Source organism: Equus quagga, chromosome 15 (assembly GCF_021613505.1).
Source record: "Equus quagga isolate Etosha38 chromosome 15, UCLA_HA_Equagga_1.0, whole genome shotgun sequence".
In the NCBI taxonomy this organism is placed as follows: Eukaryota; Metazoa; Chordata; class Mammalia; order Perissodactyla; family Equidae; genus Equus; species Equus quagga.
Window position 1 is genome coordinate 10,260,169 of NC_060281.1, and position 18,149 is coordinate 10,278,317.

General features: G+C 42.3%; 1 protein-coding gene across 13 annotated transcripts in view; it reads left to right on the forward strand.

Annotated features, from left to right (window-relative positions):
• The window catches only part of DST (dystonin), a 439,342-nt gene that overhangs the window by 77,663 nt on the left and 343,530 nt on the right, over positions 1-18,149 (forward strand). For all 13 annotated transcript variants that reach the window (XM_046639567.1, XM_046639575.1, XM_046639568.1 and 10 more), the window contains exon 4: positions 17,535-17,742. In XM_046639567.1, coding sequence (XP_046495523.1) covers positions 17,535-17,742 — 208 coding nt within the window. The remainder of the gene's footprint in view (positions 1-17,534; positions 17,743-18,149) is intronic.

Here is an 18,149-nt window from a genome sequence, read left to right on the forward strand (position 1 = left end):
TTTTCTTGTGGTAAGAACTGTTAAGATTTATTCTTAGCCACTTTCAGATAAGCAATACAGTGTTATTAACCATAGTCGCCATGCTGTGCATCACATCCCAGGGGCTTATTTATTTTATGACTGCAAGTTTGTACCTTGTGACTCCCTTACCCATTTGTCCACCCCCCCGACCCCTGTTCTGCAACTTTTTATCATGACCTTTTTGTTGCTGGAACTTTGTGGCAATTTCTCAGGCTTGGGTTGAAAAGGTACATTTCTCCAGAGAGGTTCTTCTTTGTTTCTGCCAGGCTTTATTAACCATGGGAAATCTAAAAATAAATTCTCAGCGTTAGAGCTTTTCATACTGCATAGGTGGGGTCATTGGCCACAAAACACACATGAGAACCAGCTTGTGGTTACGCAAATGTTTTTCCTCCTCCGTCCAGCCTCTGGCTTGAGACAGGCGAGTGTACTTGCTACCCCAGGGTATTTTGTTGTGTTTTCCTAATCCAACTTTCCCTGCTTTTTTGGGGAATGTTCCAATCAGACTTCCGTGTCTTTGTCCTCGGTCCCTGCCCAGGTGCTTGGCCATCCAAGTGACGCTTTAGGTCACAGAGATCAGAGTATCATCTCCATATTTGTTCTTCTGCTTCTCTGTGTCTCTGGCTTCTGAGAATTTCCTTTACTTTTCTGCTGCCTCACTGATGCAAAAAAATATCTCACTGTGATTTTATCCAGCATTTTTAGGTATTGTGTGGTAGGAAGGCTTGTTAGGATGTCAAGTCTGCAATACATATGAGACACCCTCGTCTTGTTTTTTTTTATAACTAAAGAGGTTCCCCAAAATGGGTCTTCTCAGATCAGAGCTATGTGTACCCCAAAGTTCTAGCTTTCATCCCTAGAGCCATCAAAAATTACAAAATCTGGACATCATTGTCCGAGTACACTCCCACCCCCCTAGCCAGGGGGCCAAGACATGACTTTTAATTCTCATTTCTGGTATAATTTTATTTCTCCTTGGGGCTCTGCAGTACATTGAGCCAGTTGCTTCTCATCTCTTGGTCTTAAAGCAGATGACACAGCAGCTTCTTTTCCCGCAGATGCTCACCCAGGGTACTGAGAAGCATTCTGGTGTCTCACTCACTTGCAGGTCTCAAATTCCAGTACATATTTGTCATTTCAATTAAGCCAGTTCACCTTCCTACTTGAACAATGTTTTGTTATAATCTGGAGTTGAACATAAACCCTCAAGTAGAGAAAATATTGATGTAATATTTTTATGACAAAAAATCCAGATAAATTACGAAATAGCAATTGTGCTTGTCAAGTTATTTTATTTATTAATTTTTCTTTATTGTTTTTGGTGATTAACAACTTTCTAAAAAATGTTGCAGTTCAAAGTGCACTTTTTTTTTAGAGGGGAGGATGAGTTGTGGCATGAGGAGAGGATATTTTTTGTTTTCTTTCGTACATGGGATACTCAGTCCATGAGATCTCTAGTTCATTAGCTGTTAAACTGAGTTCAGGATAAATCTGTTACATAAATAGGCACTGAACAAGTATGAAGACAAAACATTAAAGATATTGGAATTTGGGCACCAAAAGAACTTTAGAGGTGATAGACTCGTCAACAATTTAGGAACCTCAAAAATCATCCAGGGGCCGGCCCCGTGGCCGAGTGGTTAAGTTCGCGCTTTCCGCTTCTGTGGCCCAGGGTTTTGCCAGTTCGAATCCTGGCGCATACATGGCACCACTCATCAGGCCATGCTGAGGTGGTGTCCCACATGCCATAACTGGAAGGACCCACAACTAAAATATACAACTATGTACTGGGGGGCTTTGGGGCAAAAAAAGAAAAAAAATAAATTAAAAAAATCTTAAGAAAAAAAAATCATCCAGCCTGGGTTATCACTGAGGAAACGAGGCCCAGAAAAGTGCCGTGAGATGCCAAACACCATATATCCTGTGACTTTCAGAGTCACAACTGGAAACAGGGCCACCTAGTTGAATATACTCTTCTGTGCTATATTGTTGCCCTGCTTATATGCCATGTTTAACCAAGCATTTCAAATTTTTTATATTTATAAATTTAAAAAGTATATATTTATGTTTTATAAAATGAACTGACCTCCCATGTTTAAAATTAATTTAGAAAACTCAGACAGCTTACATTTTTAATAAAACTATATAATAATCATTGGAGTTAATGGGAGTATTATGCAGGCAACACACATTTCTTAAGTTTGTTTCCAGAATACGTGTAATCACCATGACTCCAGGCAACCTCGTCTGTTTATTAGAGTGAAAGAATCAGGAAGTCTGAGATGTAGACGTTTCAGGATACTAGGGAAGTGAAACATAGCTGCTTCTGAAATGAGAGCGCTGCTTTTTATAAACAAATAATTGTCATTATTTCCTGTTTTTTAATCCCATTAAAAACTGTTTTGGAATGTCATGGGCTCGCTGTAGCTCTCGAGATCACCATAAACAAGTGAAACTGTGCAAGAAGAGAAGTTATAGAGACACACAGACGTTTCACGTCAATGGCAATTTTATTGTTGCTGACTAATGATAGTAATGGTAGCTGGCATTTCTTAAGGCCTTCTGAGCCAGGCACTGTGCTGGGCAGTGGGCATTAGCTCACTTAACCCTAAGAGCAACCCTAGGAGGTAGGTTTTCTTTGTGGGTTAGAGAACCAAAGCTTGTGCACAGTTGCACAGCTAGTAGATGGTGAAGCCGGGCCAGGAGGCACATTGCCCTGCCAGACTCCAGGGCCCCGTCTAACCTCAGTTCTCTGTTCTTGCCCCACTTAGCTGGCTGAGAACAGTTCCATTTCTGGTGTCTGGTTAGGAAAGTTTTACTGTGGGTCATGGGATGTTATGCTTTAAATCTCTTTTTCCAAGACCAGCTTCGGGGCCAGTATAACAGGCAGGGATGGTGGGGGAAGGAGGAGAAGTCAGAAGGAACTGATATTTACTGAAGGAAATCGGTATTTACTGAGTACTTACTGTGTGGTAGGCAGTACAGATGCTTTGGCAGAATTCACTCACTGTTCATTTTTCCGTTCCACAAATATTTACTGAGTGCCTGACTGTGGGTTTGTCGCTGTGGTTGGAACCGGGGAGACAATCATGAAGAAGACAACATCCCTGTACTCCTGGAGCTTAATTTCCAGTGGAGGAGACAGACAACGCACAGAGTAACAAGTGAATATATAACGTGTCAGTGGCAATGAGGGCCTTGGGGAAAACTGAAGCGGGTTAAGGGGTATGGAATCATGGCGGGGAGTGAGGGTAATGTTATATAAGGTTGTTCGGGAGGAACTTTCTTTAAAGGTGACATCTGAGCAGAAATCTGAAGACAGATCATGAGGTCTTGCAGGCCATGGTGCGGGCTTTGGGTTTTAGCCTGAGGGCTGGAAGGTTCTGAGCACCGGCACGGCGTACTCTTTCTTGTGCTTTTAGACTCTCTCTAGCGTCTGTGGGGGGCACAGACAGTGGAGGGCCAGGGAGAGAATGTGATTGGGCGTAAGAGCAGCAGAGCTCTCATTTATTCAGTGTCTAGTATGCGCTTTATGTTATCACTTCTAATGGTTTCAGCAATCCAACTGAATTAAGTTCTCTCTGTGCAGCAGACGATGGCACCAAAAAGCTCCCAGTGGCTTAGAAATTTCCCTAAGGCTACACAGCTATGAATACTCAAAATTGACATTTTTGGCCCAGCTTTTTAAAAATGACAGCTGCCGTTGAGGGTGTCATCCTGGGTGCTAGATTTGGTTCCAAGTGCCTTGAAAATGTGACCCTTATAGAACAACTTTGAGAGGTAGGTATTACGCCCATTTGTAGACGAGGAATCCCAGGGTCATGGAAGTTATGACTTATGACTTGCAACAAGGCAACGTAGCTCAAGTGGCAGAACTGCGAATGGAAGCCGTGATGTGTGGGCCTCCTGCTTAATTCTGGTGAGGCAAAGAATTTACAAAGTGCTGGACAATCTCACTCTTCTTCACCTCTCTGCCTATTTCCCCTGCTTGGTTTGATTGCTTTCAGGTGATCCACCCCATCCCTTTTTGGAGGAAACTGCCTGATAAGTTACTGATAGCTTAGGATGCCTTTACATGTTTTATTATCCCTCCTGCGAGTATGTGCATTTACAAGCCTGTCACAGGGAGAGGATCACTGACGAGTGAATCTCTAATGGGAGGATTTCAGACAGTGTGGCACCAGTTTTCAGAGCAGATCTTCTGACTCCATCAGATCACCTGAAAGATTATGTTCTCCCAGGAGAATCAGGAAGGCAGGTGAGAAGATAAGGCCGTCTGTCTGGATGACTCGCCGGAGTGGTCCTGATGAGCCTGTGCTCTGAACTAGGGGAAGAGGAGTGGGTTGTCACGTTTCAATTACGACATGCATGCCAGGCAGTGTTTCTCTTGATTAGTATGCTGATTCAGGGCCAGGCCGTGTTTCTTGTAGTACGGAGATTCGCTTGGCTCCTTGCATCTCGTCTCTGTGATGGTCGGAACCGGCTCCAGGAAAAACTGAGAGAGAGGCAAGGTTTCTCTTGCTCTGCTTCTAGGATCCTCAGTGCTCCCTCCTCCTTTCATCAGAACATTTTGTCAGGATGTAGTATGATGCCTTTATTCACACTAAAGTTTAAATGACTGAGCTCATGTAATGTTTTCTATCTGTGAGAAGCTTGATTAGAAATAAAAAGCTTTAAACGGAAAAAAATGAATCTTTATTACTGGAATTTTAGGCATCAGCATGTGGGTGATGTGAAAGGAGGTGAAAAAATGTTTTCAAGCCCTCTAAATGATATACTTTTTGGTAATGTAACTAAAATATAAGTACTTTTTTACCTGATTTCCATTTTATCTTCTTTGTCTTAGAAAGAAATGCTATAGAAACATATTGAGTATTACGTGCTGGGCGGGCATCACATTGGCTGTTTACACACATTATCTCATTTCAGTGCTGTCTAACGCCCAGCCACGTATGTTGATTATCCACGTCTTGAATATGGACAAGTCAAATGACTTCCTGATGGTAGGATGGGTGGTGAAGAATGGAGCTGGCAGAAACACTGTGGCCTCCTAACTCAGCCCAGAAAAGTCCAGCATAGTCTAAATACTTAAAATAGTTTTAATAGTTAAAACGGTAAAATGTGAATGATAGCAGGTGTTGCTACTTCCCCGATGCATAAAGATGAGTCATAAAGCTTATAAAAGTATTGTTGGAGCTGGTTATGGCAGGGTTCTCCAGAGAAACAGAACCAGTACTACATACACACACACACACAAACTTATTTTAAGGAATTGTCTCATGCAATTGTGGGGCTGGCAAATCCAAATCTGTAGGGCAGGGCAGCAGGCTAGAAATTCAGGTAAGAGTTGATGTTGCAGTCTTGAGTCTGAATTCCACAGGACATCAGTCTGAAAACTCAGGTAGGTTTGCTGTGTTATGGTCATGAGGGAAATTCCTTCTTCTTCAGGAAACCTTAGTCTTTGCTCTAAAGGCCTTCAACTGCTTGGACGAGGCCCACCCACACTATGAAGGGTAATCTGTTTTATTCGAAATCACATCTAAAAAAATACCTTCACAGCAACATGTAGACTGATGTTTTGCCAAAACCTAGATGCCATGGCCTAGCCAAGTTGACACATAAAATTAGCCATCACACCAATAAATAATGGTTTTCATTGAAAAGAATTTTGAAGGTGCCTGGATTCTTTACCTGCTGACTTTGCAGCTGGTTCCTGTGCGGTGGGGACAGACACAGGACCAGTTCAGGAGGAAATGAAGCGGGGCACAAGGAAACAGCTATTCGTTTATTCCATGATGTGTGTGTGTGTGTGTGTGTGTTGGATAGAATTCATCATATTGTTTTCTGGACATGGATATACGTTTCAAAAAATTCTTCAAGGTTTTATGTTACTGTTGGAGGAAGCTATCAGGCTGGTTGGGAAAGTACCAGTTGAGAAAGGGAGGAGAAAAAAATCCTCAAGCAATATTTCAGGGTCAAGTGTGCAGCTGGGAGGCGGGGGAAGGTCAGGGGATTGGAATTCCCACAAATCCTAAGTGTGCAGTGTGACTAAGGAGGAGAGGGTGGTTCTGCAGAGCCACGGCACAGGGTCATGACTGATATGAGAGCCCGCTGTGGGCACTGGGAAGGAATGAGTGAATTTGTTTTACGAGTGCAGTGGAAAGAGTTTACCTATTTGCCTGTTACAGACAATTAGAAGTATAAAAATATGAGCATTGCTATTTTTGTGTTTTTAAGGAGCATAATATCATGACTCATAAAATGTTACAAGAAACACGTGCTAATGGCCTGTCTGTTATGTTCTTCAGAACAACTCCTATGTGAAAGGGGACAATGAACAAGATGGCTTATCCACACTTATTCTCTCTGTGTATGAGAAAATGGACGAATGAAGGACGGAGAGGCTCAGTAGCGCTTTGGTCCGGGGTGCTACCATCTCAGCGCACCCTCACATGACACTGACTGGCTGCAGCTTCTCTTGAGGCTGGTTTCGAGGTCACTCACTGCAGCTCCAGGAGGCTGGGGTGGAAGTTGGAGGGAAATGCAGGTCTCTTAGAGGTTGGTGACTAGCCAGTCTTTTACCTTCACCAGCCTGAGGCACCACGTACTCGGAGGCTTATCAGAGAGACTGGACATCTTAGGCCTCCTTGTATGACTTGTCTGTAACCCACCCATTTTTCTACGGCCCTTCTCAGGTTCCCCACTCTTAACACTGATGTCTGACTTCCAACCTTCTTCTCACTCCTTCTAGATAAACTATCTTACCTTCTTTATTAGCCACAGCCCAGCCTTCCTCTTGCCTTCTCTCTTTCTAGTCTCTAGATATTTCTCACATTCATTCTCTCCCTTCCATCCCTAATATCTGTGATTTAGTTCAGGCTGTCGTCATTTGCTGGACTATTACAATAACTGCCAACCAGTCTTGTCTGAGGTTGACCTCTCTCCAGTCCATTCTCTCCGTGGCTGTCAGAGTCACTTGTCTATCAGGGCAAACTACTTATAACCCTTCAGCAACAATCCGGCTCCTACAAGATGTAGTCCAAGCTCTTGCATTGCATGCAAAGCTCTCCATGCTCTCCACCTGCCATCTGCTTCTCGGCCACATCCGCTGCCACTTCCACCTCTGCTGTCACAGCACCTTATGCTTTTCCCATGTCTCATTCTTGGGTACTGGTTAGATAGTCATAGGTCTCAACATCCTTCTCCCCTCTCCCTACTGTCTTCTTATTAGTTACCTTAATACCCATTTTGGAATAAGGTGGCAATAAGCCAGCAAGCAAATACATTCCCTTCTTGTCTGGTTCTAGAGTGATTCAAAGTAGCCTTAAAATGAAAAACGGTGCTGGAGGAAGAAGGAGACGTAGGAGGACGTAGCTACCGTGGTGCTCTTGTTGGTGGGCTGTATGTGTGTGAGAGACAGACAGATGGGCAGTACTCAGGCCGTTTCTAGCTCTAGTTGGCAGGGCTTCCTCTCTGAATCTCTACTTAGACGGGCCCCAGCTGCTGAAGCCAAGCAGCCAGGCCAGTGGATTCATTCCACAGTCATCAGGGGTCCGCTCCGGAGAATGGGGATTCTGAAGTAAACAAACAGTCCCTGCCCACACACTGAGTGGGAATCTTAGTCTGTAATCTCTGGTGTAAGATATCTCACTTTACTTATTTATTTTTCATCTCAGCTTAGGTCTGACTCCCAGTTCTGATTTTGCTGGGCCCGGTGCTCCCCACTTCCTCTATCTCGGAGTTGTATTAAGGTGCTAGGATCTTATAAGACACTAAAGTGTCAGAGAATAGGAGGGAACATTTGTGCCTCCAGGTTATGCTGGCACACCCCTGTGACTGCCCCCATAGGGCCCTTCACGCTGCTTCTGGGTCCTTCCCAGGACACAGAGATCTTTGGGCAGGCTAACCATGTGGTCTATCCCCCTAGACACACCTGGCAGCCATCTCTCTCTGAGTTTTCTTCTGGGATTCAAGGGGTCTCCGGCTGTAGCATCCACAGAGGCTCCCTCTAACCCAAGGGTTTTTTCTATAACCTTAGCCTCAACAGATTTAGGTTTGTGGAAAATAAAAGCCAAGTATACTTGCTGGCTGTTTCTGCTTCCTGCCCTGGCACGGAGCTTCCCCTGGGGATATGGCAGGGAAGGGACGGGCCCCTTCTGAAAGAGAGATGTTATTACAAAGACAAAGTGAAACCCAAGGTAGCCCTTGGTGTAGACGCAGGGGCTTTGGGCCACATAGTTGTTATGGATGGATCTCAAGTGTTCTAAGACTGGAATGTACAGAACATCTTAGGGAAAACACAAATATTAGTGAAAGGCATTTGGAATGCACTTAGCATTTATTCCCAGAGGGGAGGCCACCATCTGGTATGCAGCATCCCAGTTGGGCAGAGTTTTCTACCAAACCAGCTCAGAGGCAGTTGACCTCCTTGTGTGCCGGCACTGGCCCCTGGTCCCATTCAGGTACGGCTTATGGTAGCAGGGTTATTTTCACTTAACACGTGTGGAACAAGCCCTGTTTTCCTCAGAAGGGGGAAAGGGAAGTGCCAGGCACTTAAAGCTTCATGGACTGGGCTTCAGTGCAGTAATAAAAGCTTTTATTTAACGAAAAAGTAATTCTTCCACTTAATTGAAGTAGTAACTGAAGTGAGAGAATAACTATGTAAAAGCTATTATCAAAAGCAATTTTCTGAAGTCTCATTAATGAAGACAGGTAATGAAAATGAAGGTATAAAGATGTAACCCTGCTTATGTTTCAATAGGGAAGAATTGAATATAATTGCTTTTTTCATATAACATGTTTGTCTAAGTTTTTGTTCTTGTCTCCAACAATGGAGGCAATGAATTTAAAAGAAAAAAAAACAACTGAATTTAAAAGAAAAAAAGAAAGAGGAGTGTATTTGAAAGATACAAGGGTATCCCAAAGAATTGAAGGTTCGATATCCAAGCTTGGGAAGGAGAGAGATGGGAGCTACCTGACCTTGTCCCCTGAGAGCTGCTATGAATGGACCTAATTCCAATAACTTCCAGTCTCTGTGTCTCTGTTTATTGTTTCAAATTTCCTGGAATGACAATCATATGGGCTCAACTGGAGTTAGTCATCTACCCCTGTGTCACACAAGTGTGAGTAGGTAGCATCAGTTAATGCTAAAATTTGCTTAACTCTTTCTACATGTAGGGCATTGCCCTTAACACTTTTCAATTATGATTTACTCCGCTACAACAACCCTATGTCTTATGTGCCGTTATGTTTCCCATTTCTCAGAGGAGAAAACCAAAGTCCAGAGAGGCCAAGTTTTCCCAAGGTCATATAGCTTTTACCCAACATTCAATCTTTGGCATGACGTGCACATATCTTTAATTTTATGACTAGACAGCAGCATAGATGGTAGTTGGAGTTTGGTCTCTGCAAATATCCTTTGTTTATACCTTAGGTCCCCACATGGGTGAAGTCAGAGCCATATCCTGGCTCTCTGAAATACTTGGCATCGAAGCTTGTTCCATGACCTAGACAAGGGTAGGAGAAATGTGGGGAGCAGGGTTGACCATAGGTAGGGGCAGGAGCAAACGACAGCAGGAGTTACAGTAGTGGAGGTGGGAAGGTGGTCCAGCCAGATTCCTGGGGATCATGAGCCAGGATTTGCTGAGTCATTCAGTTCGGTTCCATTTCTTGGTCATTTGAAATGTTAACCAGGGTTCTTGGAGATGGAGCAGAATGACATTAGCACTTGGACATCAGTAGGAACCTGGCGTCACCTGTTTCGGTTTGACGCTAATTTAAATGAGATATTTTGGTAGTCCTCTTTGTTTTGTTTTATCTCCCCCTCTTCAGTTTTCTTCTCCTTATTTTTTAAACTGTCATCCCCTTTTTATTGATTATCATTATCCCTACTTTTTCCGCTGTGTCATTGCTTTACTCTCTGAAGGCAACAATGTCACCCATCTCTTAATTTATGCCAGGAGCCCCAAACTCATTTACCTCCAGGGGCCAGGCATCATAAAGGAATAAACCAGGCCAGGTAAGGGCTGTGTCAGACTGGAAAACGCAGGTCCTTTCTACAAAGGGGAAACTACGACTAGACCCAATGTTCCACATCTGAATTTTCATGCAAAATTTCCCAGATATAATGTTTGCCATTAATTAGTTTTTAAAAATGGGTTGGCCAACCACAGTGCACCTACAGGATGGCTCTATCAGCAGTTTATAACTTGGGTAGGACACTCTTGGAAGAGTAAAGGTGATGGGGAACACCTCTATCTCCATCCTGGCTTCTAAAGGGAATGTAGATGTTCCAGGCTATTTTCTGAGTCAGCCTCTCACTCCTAATTGGCTTTATACTCTAAACCATATTTTATGTATATATTAATAATATTCCACTGGAAGAAATATTTTCAGATTAATACATAATGATAAGATGATAATATTTAATTATAAGTTGGCTATTTTATCATCTCCACTCTCCTAGTTAGATGTTAAACTCCTCCAAGGCAGAAGCCTATGGGTGCTTAAGACATATTTTTAATTGGTTGATATAAATAAACATCCATTTAAATTATAAGATTAAGATTCTCTAATTAAAGAAATGTTTGCAGTGTTTGAGCTTGTCTTCCTAATGGGTTTCTGGTTTGGGGGGCTATTTTCAGAGTTGTGTTTGCTTTTCTTTTAGGCAAATTATTTAAAATGTCCTTCCTCAGTTTGGAAAGACTGTTTGCAGATGCTCAAATGCAAACTAGTTTTGATATCTCTATGATTTTAATATGATTGAATTAAGCTGGACTTGCAAAAAAAAAGATGTCTGTGCTATTTTTGAAAGATTTTTATTGTTTTGGAAAAATTTGGTATTTTGATACCTAACATAGATTTTCTTTTATTTGTAATCTATTTGGGGAGAGGATTTATGGAGGTGCCAGAGCACATGGGACCAAAGAGTCCTACAGTTGGAAGAGACCAGAGAGTAAATTCAGCATTCCACTCAGCGAAGCCTTGCTCCCTTGGTGTAGGGAGGTGTTCACTACCACACAAAGCAGTCCTTTCCACTTTTGAGTAGCTGTATATTTTTGGCTGGTTTTTCTTTGTTGTGAACTGACATTCGTCTCCTGTCATTTCCACACTTTGGGCCCAGTACCGAACATAGAACAAGTTTAATCCTTTTGGGCTCTCTAGTATGTTCGTGGTAAGATCTTTGAGCGCTATGAGCAAGTTACATGTTCCTCCGAGGGCCTGAGACCACATCTTAGAGCACTTAACACATGTTTGAGAGCACAGGCTTTGGAGTCAAAAGGATGGAAATCCTGGCTCCACCTTGTACTCACAGAATGACTGTGGAAAGATTGCTTAACCTCCCTAAGCATCGTTTCCTTATTGGGTTACAGTGAGTATTAAATAAGACAGTGAGTGAAAATGCTTAGTCCAGGCTCTGACTACAGTCCCTCAAGAAATGATGCGTATAGTTAGAACATGCTGGTTAAACTGAAAGGAAGGAAGTCTCGCAGAATGTCTTAGTGTTGAGCCATGACTGCATAGAATCTGAAGCCGTGCTCCTCCTGGAAGTGAATCTTTGATATTTACCTTGTAGACCTTCTGACACAGATAGAGGAGAATGATGTCGGCACTTTCCTCCTTCCTGTGTGCCCTCAGCAAGCTCAGTTTCCCCAGAAATGTAATACCACAGAACACGAACCAAGCACAATCTTTATGCCCTAGGAAGAGTTTGCATCCTGAATTTCAGTGGTCTTCTTTCACGGGCTGATGAACTGGCTTCTACACCTAGAAAGAAACCTTTGACTTGCTTAACTCTTTGCCCAAAGCCTCCTCCCTTGATTCAGATCCAAGAACCTTCCAGCTTCCCCTCCCACTGAGCTCCTTTTCCTCTCTAGTTCCACCCAGGCTCTTCCTCCTCTCTGAGCTAAGGGTTCCCACAAATCTCCCTTAAAAGGAGAGGGAGAGCCAGTTGAGGTCTCACCAACTCAGAAGCCCCCCTACTTTTACTGTTTTAAGGTGGTTTCCAGTTGAGAGGCTAATTAAGAGCTATTTATTTAATGAGACAGTATTTAATTGTTCAACTAGTTTTAAAAAACTTTTAAAGTAAAACAAGCGCATGGTCCCCAAAGTTTACCCTAACTCATTTTGTCTTTAAAGAATTAAACAACTCTTTCTTACATTTTCATTAACTGTTTTCTTCTCTATTTATTTGTGGTAGAGATCATTTTCCGTGGGATCTCTAAAATCAGATAATATCCCCTGGCTTTTTAATTTATTTCCAAATAAAGAACTAGTATATAAGGAGAGTCTTGGGCCATACCGTGTATTTTCGTACAATATGTAAGAAGTCAGTGTTTGTACTTATCTAATGAAGGGGATTTTAAACAAAACTGCATGTTTACTTTTTCTAAATTTTGATGTCTTTTTTTATTTATATAAAATATAAGAAATTATATGATAGTGAACCAACTTCGTGTTCAACAGACTGTGTATTAAATGAATTGCAGGGTATTTTTTATACCCTTCCGTCTAAAACCATGCTTAGGACTGGGGCAAGCAGATCGCCTCTCTCTGGCGTGTTGTTGACAGAGGCCACTGTGTCAGTGCATCTCTAAGTGGATATGAAAACATGCTACCAGAAACGACTTAGACGGATGCTATCACTGTGTAGTTGCAGCCCAGGGATCTTGATCTCGTGAGAATAGACTAAGCAACACTTAAAAAAACTGAAAAAGGCCTTGCTGTGTGTTTCCCCCCAACACTTCCTTTTGAAAATATTCAAATTTACAGAAAAGTTGAAAGAGTAGTACAGTGAATACTTATCGTTAACCTATTGCCACATTTACTAATGCTCTCTGTTTTTGTTGAAACAGTTGAAAATAAATGCACATATCATGACTTTCATCAGCCTGCGTCTCTTAGATTAAGGACACTTTCCTACATAAACACAGTACCATTATCACACTTTAGAAAATTAACAATAATTTCCTAATATAGTCGTCCCTCGGTATCTGTGGGGGATTGGTTGCAGAACCAAAATCTAAATTACTTATAGTACCTAATACAATGTAAATGTAACACAATGTCAATGCTATATAAATTGTTGTTATACTGTATTGTTTCGGGAATATTGACAAGAAAAAAGCCTGTACACGTTCAGTACAGACACAACCATCGTAGGCCTTTCTATCAGTGGTTGGTTGAATCCGTGGATGCAGAACTGCGGATATGGAGGGCTGACTGTATCATCTAATAAACAGTCCATGACCCATGTTCACATTTTCCCAATTGTCCCTAAGATGTCTTTTTAGCTTAAAAACACCCCCCAAAACACAACAAATGCGAATCCAACCAAGGTTCATGACTTTGTTGTTACGCTTCTTTTGTCTTTTTAAATATAGAAGAGTCCCTGCTTTTTTGTGTGTTTCATGACATTGACCTTTTTTGAAGAGTGTAATAATTATCTTGTAGAATTCCCCACAATCGGGATTTGTCTAATTGTTTCCTCATGTGCTTTGTAAAAAAATTGTTTTTCAAACTTTTGGAAATATACATATAGAAATGTGCCTAAATCATAAGTATAGAAGTTTGTGAAAGTTACCTTCCCAGTCTCTGGGATCCTAAAAGTCTGGCTATTTTGCAAACCCTTATCTCTGCCCTTGTTTCTCCCTTGCATTGAGAGAATGCCTTGTGCAGGGACAATATCCTGGCACTTTCCTGCAGATCAGGGTGCTACAGCTGGGCAGCTTCCAACGTAGGCAGTTCGCTTGTACTTATCTCAGATCCCCCACCGGGGTTTCAATTAGAGAAGTTATTGTTTAGTTCCCCTTCTAAAAATGTGGCATGATGTAATTATCCTGGCTTGAGGAGATTTGGGTTGTTTATACAATGTGAATGAACTGCCTATTAGGAAAGTCATTTTAAGGCTTTTGGTGATTAATTCACTTGTTAAAACTGCCATAATAACTAGGTTGTAATAAGACACAGTACAGGGTTTTTTGGTTTCTTGCAACCTAGTGTGCTTTTGGTTGTAGAGATCCAACGTCGGTCCAGAGGTGGCTTATGGTCCTTTATTTAAAAAAAAAAGGTCAAATGTTAAAAATATTCTGACCCTAGGCCAACGTTGTCTTTACGGCCCTGATTGCTCTCTCTGCTCTTTCCACGTACTCCACAGCTCTTTCTTGTTTCTCTTGTTCTCAACACGCATGCCACATGGTGATGACAGATGATGGTGTAAATTGGGTTCTTAACCTGAGGTCAGTGGGTCAGGGAATCCCATAAAATCATATGCAAAGTTTGCGTCTTTTAGCTTATGGTGCTTTGTTCTGGAGAGAGGTTTCCGTAGACTTCATTGACTTTTCAAGGGTGTCTGTGAGCCCTGAACTGTTAAAAGCACTGACTTAAATAGTTGTTTCCTTCTAGGGCCTTTGAGATTTTCTCTGACCCTTCACATAGTATCTTTTTTCTTTAGTAATATTTTTGTGTATTTGTTTTAGGTTAAAACATAAGGAATAAAATCAAATTCGTTCATCATATTAGTCATCACTCAGAGATAACCACTGTTTACATTTTGATAAATAGTTACTTATCTACCTATTAACTATCTACTTATTTATCCATCATCTCTCTGTCTGTCCATCTTCACACACACACATAAATGCACACATTTTCTTAAGGACTCATTCTATATGAATTCTTTCCACTTTGCTAAATGTAGATCAAGAACATTTTTGTTTAATTGCCACAGAGTAGGCCATTGGATGAATATACTGTAATTTATTTAACCAGTCCCTAATTGATGTCACAGATATTTGTATTTTAACGGGAATCAAGGCTTAGGCCACAAGAGTAGAGCAAGAGTTAGGACCTTGGTCACACGAGCCCTCTTCCTCTGTCTGACCGTCCAAGCCCCACATCAAAGGTTAGGCCCTGGACTTCTGGTCAGAGAATGTTTGCTTCTTCCCACAGAAAAGAGAACTGTGCTCTTACACCCTTCCCCCAACCCGTAAGACAGGGACATGAATCGGCAAGTCATTTCAGATCAATAAAGAATATAATGGTTTTAGAGGATCGATCAGCTCTGACGCAGCTTCACTTAAATCCATTCTCAATTTTCAAGGTTCAAATGGGCCCTAATTTTATATAGTTTTCCTTATATATTTTAAAAGTGTTTCTGAAAATTATTGTGTTAAAAAAATCTAATACTTTAATTGTTAAAATCCTTGACTCATGTAGCCTGGGAGAGACTTTACCATATGGAAATAGGTAGGATTTCCTTGGGTCTGCGTGTGTGTCTATATTTCCCTATGATGTATTGCTGAAAGAGGGGTTGCTGATTGTCTTTTCTTCCTTTTCTTTCTTGTCTGTTTACCCATGACACCATCAGATCAGAGGCTGCACCCGTCAGCACCCTTGGGTCCGGGGGTAGTAACTGTTCCCATCTGGTTGCATGTGATTAATGGTGTTTATGTCATGGCATAAATCACATTTTGCTGTTCAATCAGCTGAGACTCTGGCCATTAAAAAAATTTACTCTACAGAAATCAATAACCAGTGGTTTTTGGAAAGGAGCAGTTCTTTAACAGTTATTCCCCAAGTCTGTCTGTAAAGACAAACAATCAAATTACTGTACTCACTGAAACAGTGCAGGCAACAAGAAATAGAATCTCATGGATAAAGGACGACCTTAAGTAAGGACAGGTAGGAAGCTGTTTTAAGGAAGACAGAAGGCAACCAAAGAAACCCAATACCCTTTTGAAAGTCTTTACAAATGTCACCCTTTTTGACGGATCCAGCCAACAACACAACCTCTGAGAGCTCAAGCTGAATTTTCAGAAAAGCATGGAAAATAAATTAGGTTGATAATAGCATTCTGTGACTGACTTAATGCCACTCACAACTCTCCATGGACTCTAGCTACGACACAGAAAATCAATTTTATTTATTTATTTGCCTCAAGTTTGCCTACTGCATTATTGCCACTAGGAAAACATATGAAATCTAAATAAGTAAATGAAATTAGCCAAGGTGATGAAATTTCATGTAAAAGAAAATGAAAGACTGCTTTTTTTGGGGGGAAAGAATAGAGCTACAGATAAATCGTACATGCTTTACTTTGTGGGGAATATTGTGTATACTCTTAAAATGATGGTGTTGACCATATGAGCTACATGCCTGGATCGACCGAGGCGAGGTCCTCATCCTGATTGCCTTGCACTTTATTTCACATGCCCTGGGTGATTGCTTGGGGATGTTGCTCACACAACCTGTTTTTGCTGCAGTTGCCACTGCTTTTGTGAGCACTCCAGTGTTTTTGCTCAAATTGGAGCATGCCTCACTGAGTCCCGCCTGCTACTTGTCTTAGGAATCTGTTGCTGCAAGTTACAATTAGAAAATTCGAGTTACACCAGTTTTGCATTTTCACCTGGAGCCTCAGCAAAGTGGAATTCTAAAGGGGAAAGTGAAAATTTCCCTTTGATACTTTATTTTCTTTACAACCCTGTTCATAGCACAGAGTCAGCATCCTTGTTTCGATCCTGAGCTGGTGGCTCTTTAAATAATCACAAACGTAGCCCAATAAAGGAAGGAAGGAATTAACATCTTGTGCCTTTTCCCTGTATGGAAGATACAACCCTTTTATGCAGGATATGACCCTGCAGATCTGCTCCTGGTGGACGAGGGGAGGACTAACCTTCAGGCAGAGTGCTCTGGTGAAAGCATCAGGTTTCTCATTTCCCTGAGTAATGACCAGGAGCCGACAAGGGCTGTTTCCTGTCACTGCGCTGCATCATTCTCATTTCCATTATTGGCAGCTGTTACTTTGCTCGAAGTTTAAATTATCTCAAGAACTCTACGCTGAGTTCAGATGTTTGTTTATTGGAGCTGCCTGAGGCTTTTGAAAACAGTCTTTTGTGTTCTCCCAGCCTTAAGAAAAGGCTCTTCTCAGAATCGGCCCTTCCTCCCTCCTAGCTGTTTTCTGGGAACCTGCTTTAGTCTCATGAAGAAAATTAAATAAAGAGGATAAGGGCTCAAAACTGGTCAGAAAGGAGACTCCAGTGGTGAGGCGACTTGAAACGGAAAGGACCTGGGACTCAACATCCTGCGTTTGTGCTTTGTTTTTGAAACTTTGAGTGAGTTGCATTAATGAATTAACCAGCAGGCTAGCAATGGAAAATGTCTCTCCTGTCCTGATGGGGGAGCCAAATACTATAGATTTGTAACAGGAAGACTGTTGATTCTGGCTTCATTGTTGGGTCAGTCATTTGTGAGCTGGTGGCCGGACCGCAGGCCACACACTTCTGTGCAAATCGTTCATGTATTGGGACTGCCTGAGTATTGTTTCTCCTGTCGGAGACGCGGCCAAGAAAAGATGGTGAGCTCCGTGTTTCATTTCTTGTTTGTGTATCTGCTCGGCGTAGAGGATGGTGCAGGATGCCTGACTCAGTTTGGGGGCAGGGGAGGGGGCTGTTGAAATCGATGAGCCTCTGTGAGTGTTTGGCTGTTAATGCTTTTTTCTGTGTCATCCTCTGTAGAGTTCCGGGAACGCGTCCTATCGCTGCTCCATGTCTTCCTCTGCGGATTTTTCCGATGAGGATGATTTCAGCCAGAAATCTGGCTCGGCATCTCCAGCTCCGGGAGACACCTTACCCTGGAATTTGCCTAAACATGAGAGATCAAAAAGAAAGATTCACGGGGGCTCGGTGCTGGACCCCGCGGAGAGGGCAGTGCTTAGAATAGCAGGTAAGAGCATCCGGCAAGGGGATGGAGCTGGGTGGAGAGTTGCGGAAATTCACCCGTCTGCTCGCCGGGGGCCATATCTGGGCGCTGATGCACCGGACAAGATTTGTGCTCTAGGTGGGGGAGGAGGATGACCATGTTTACTTTACGCCCTGATTTTTCGAGAGAGCGATTTGCCCAGCCTGCTGGTGACTAAGCTGTTTGGCCCTCTCTTCTGGTTGGATGAATCGATATCTTTGAAATGCAAGGAGATATTTACAGACATCTGCATTAAACTTTCCTATATACGTGCAGCAGCCACTGTGACAATCTGAAAGTATTAACTCCAGTGATTCCTACTGTATTTGCCGGAAGCTGCGAGAGAGCAGCCTTCATTTTCATTTTTTCCCAGGGGCACTGAGCTGTGCAGA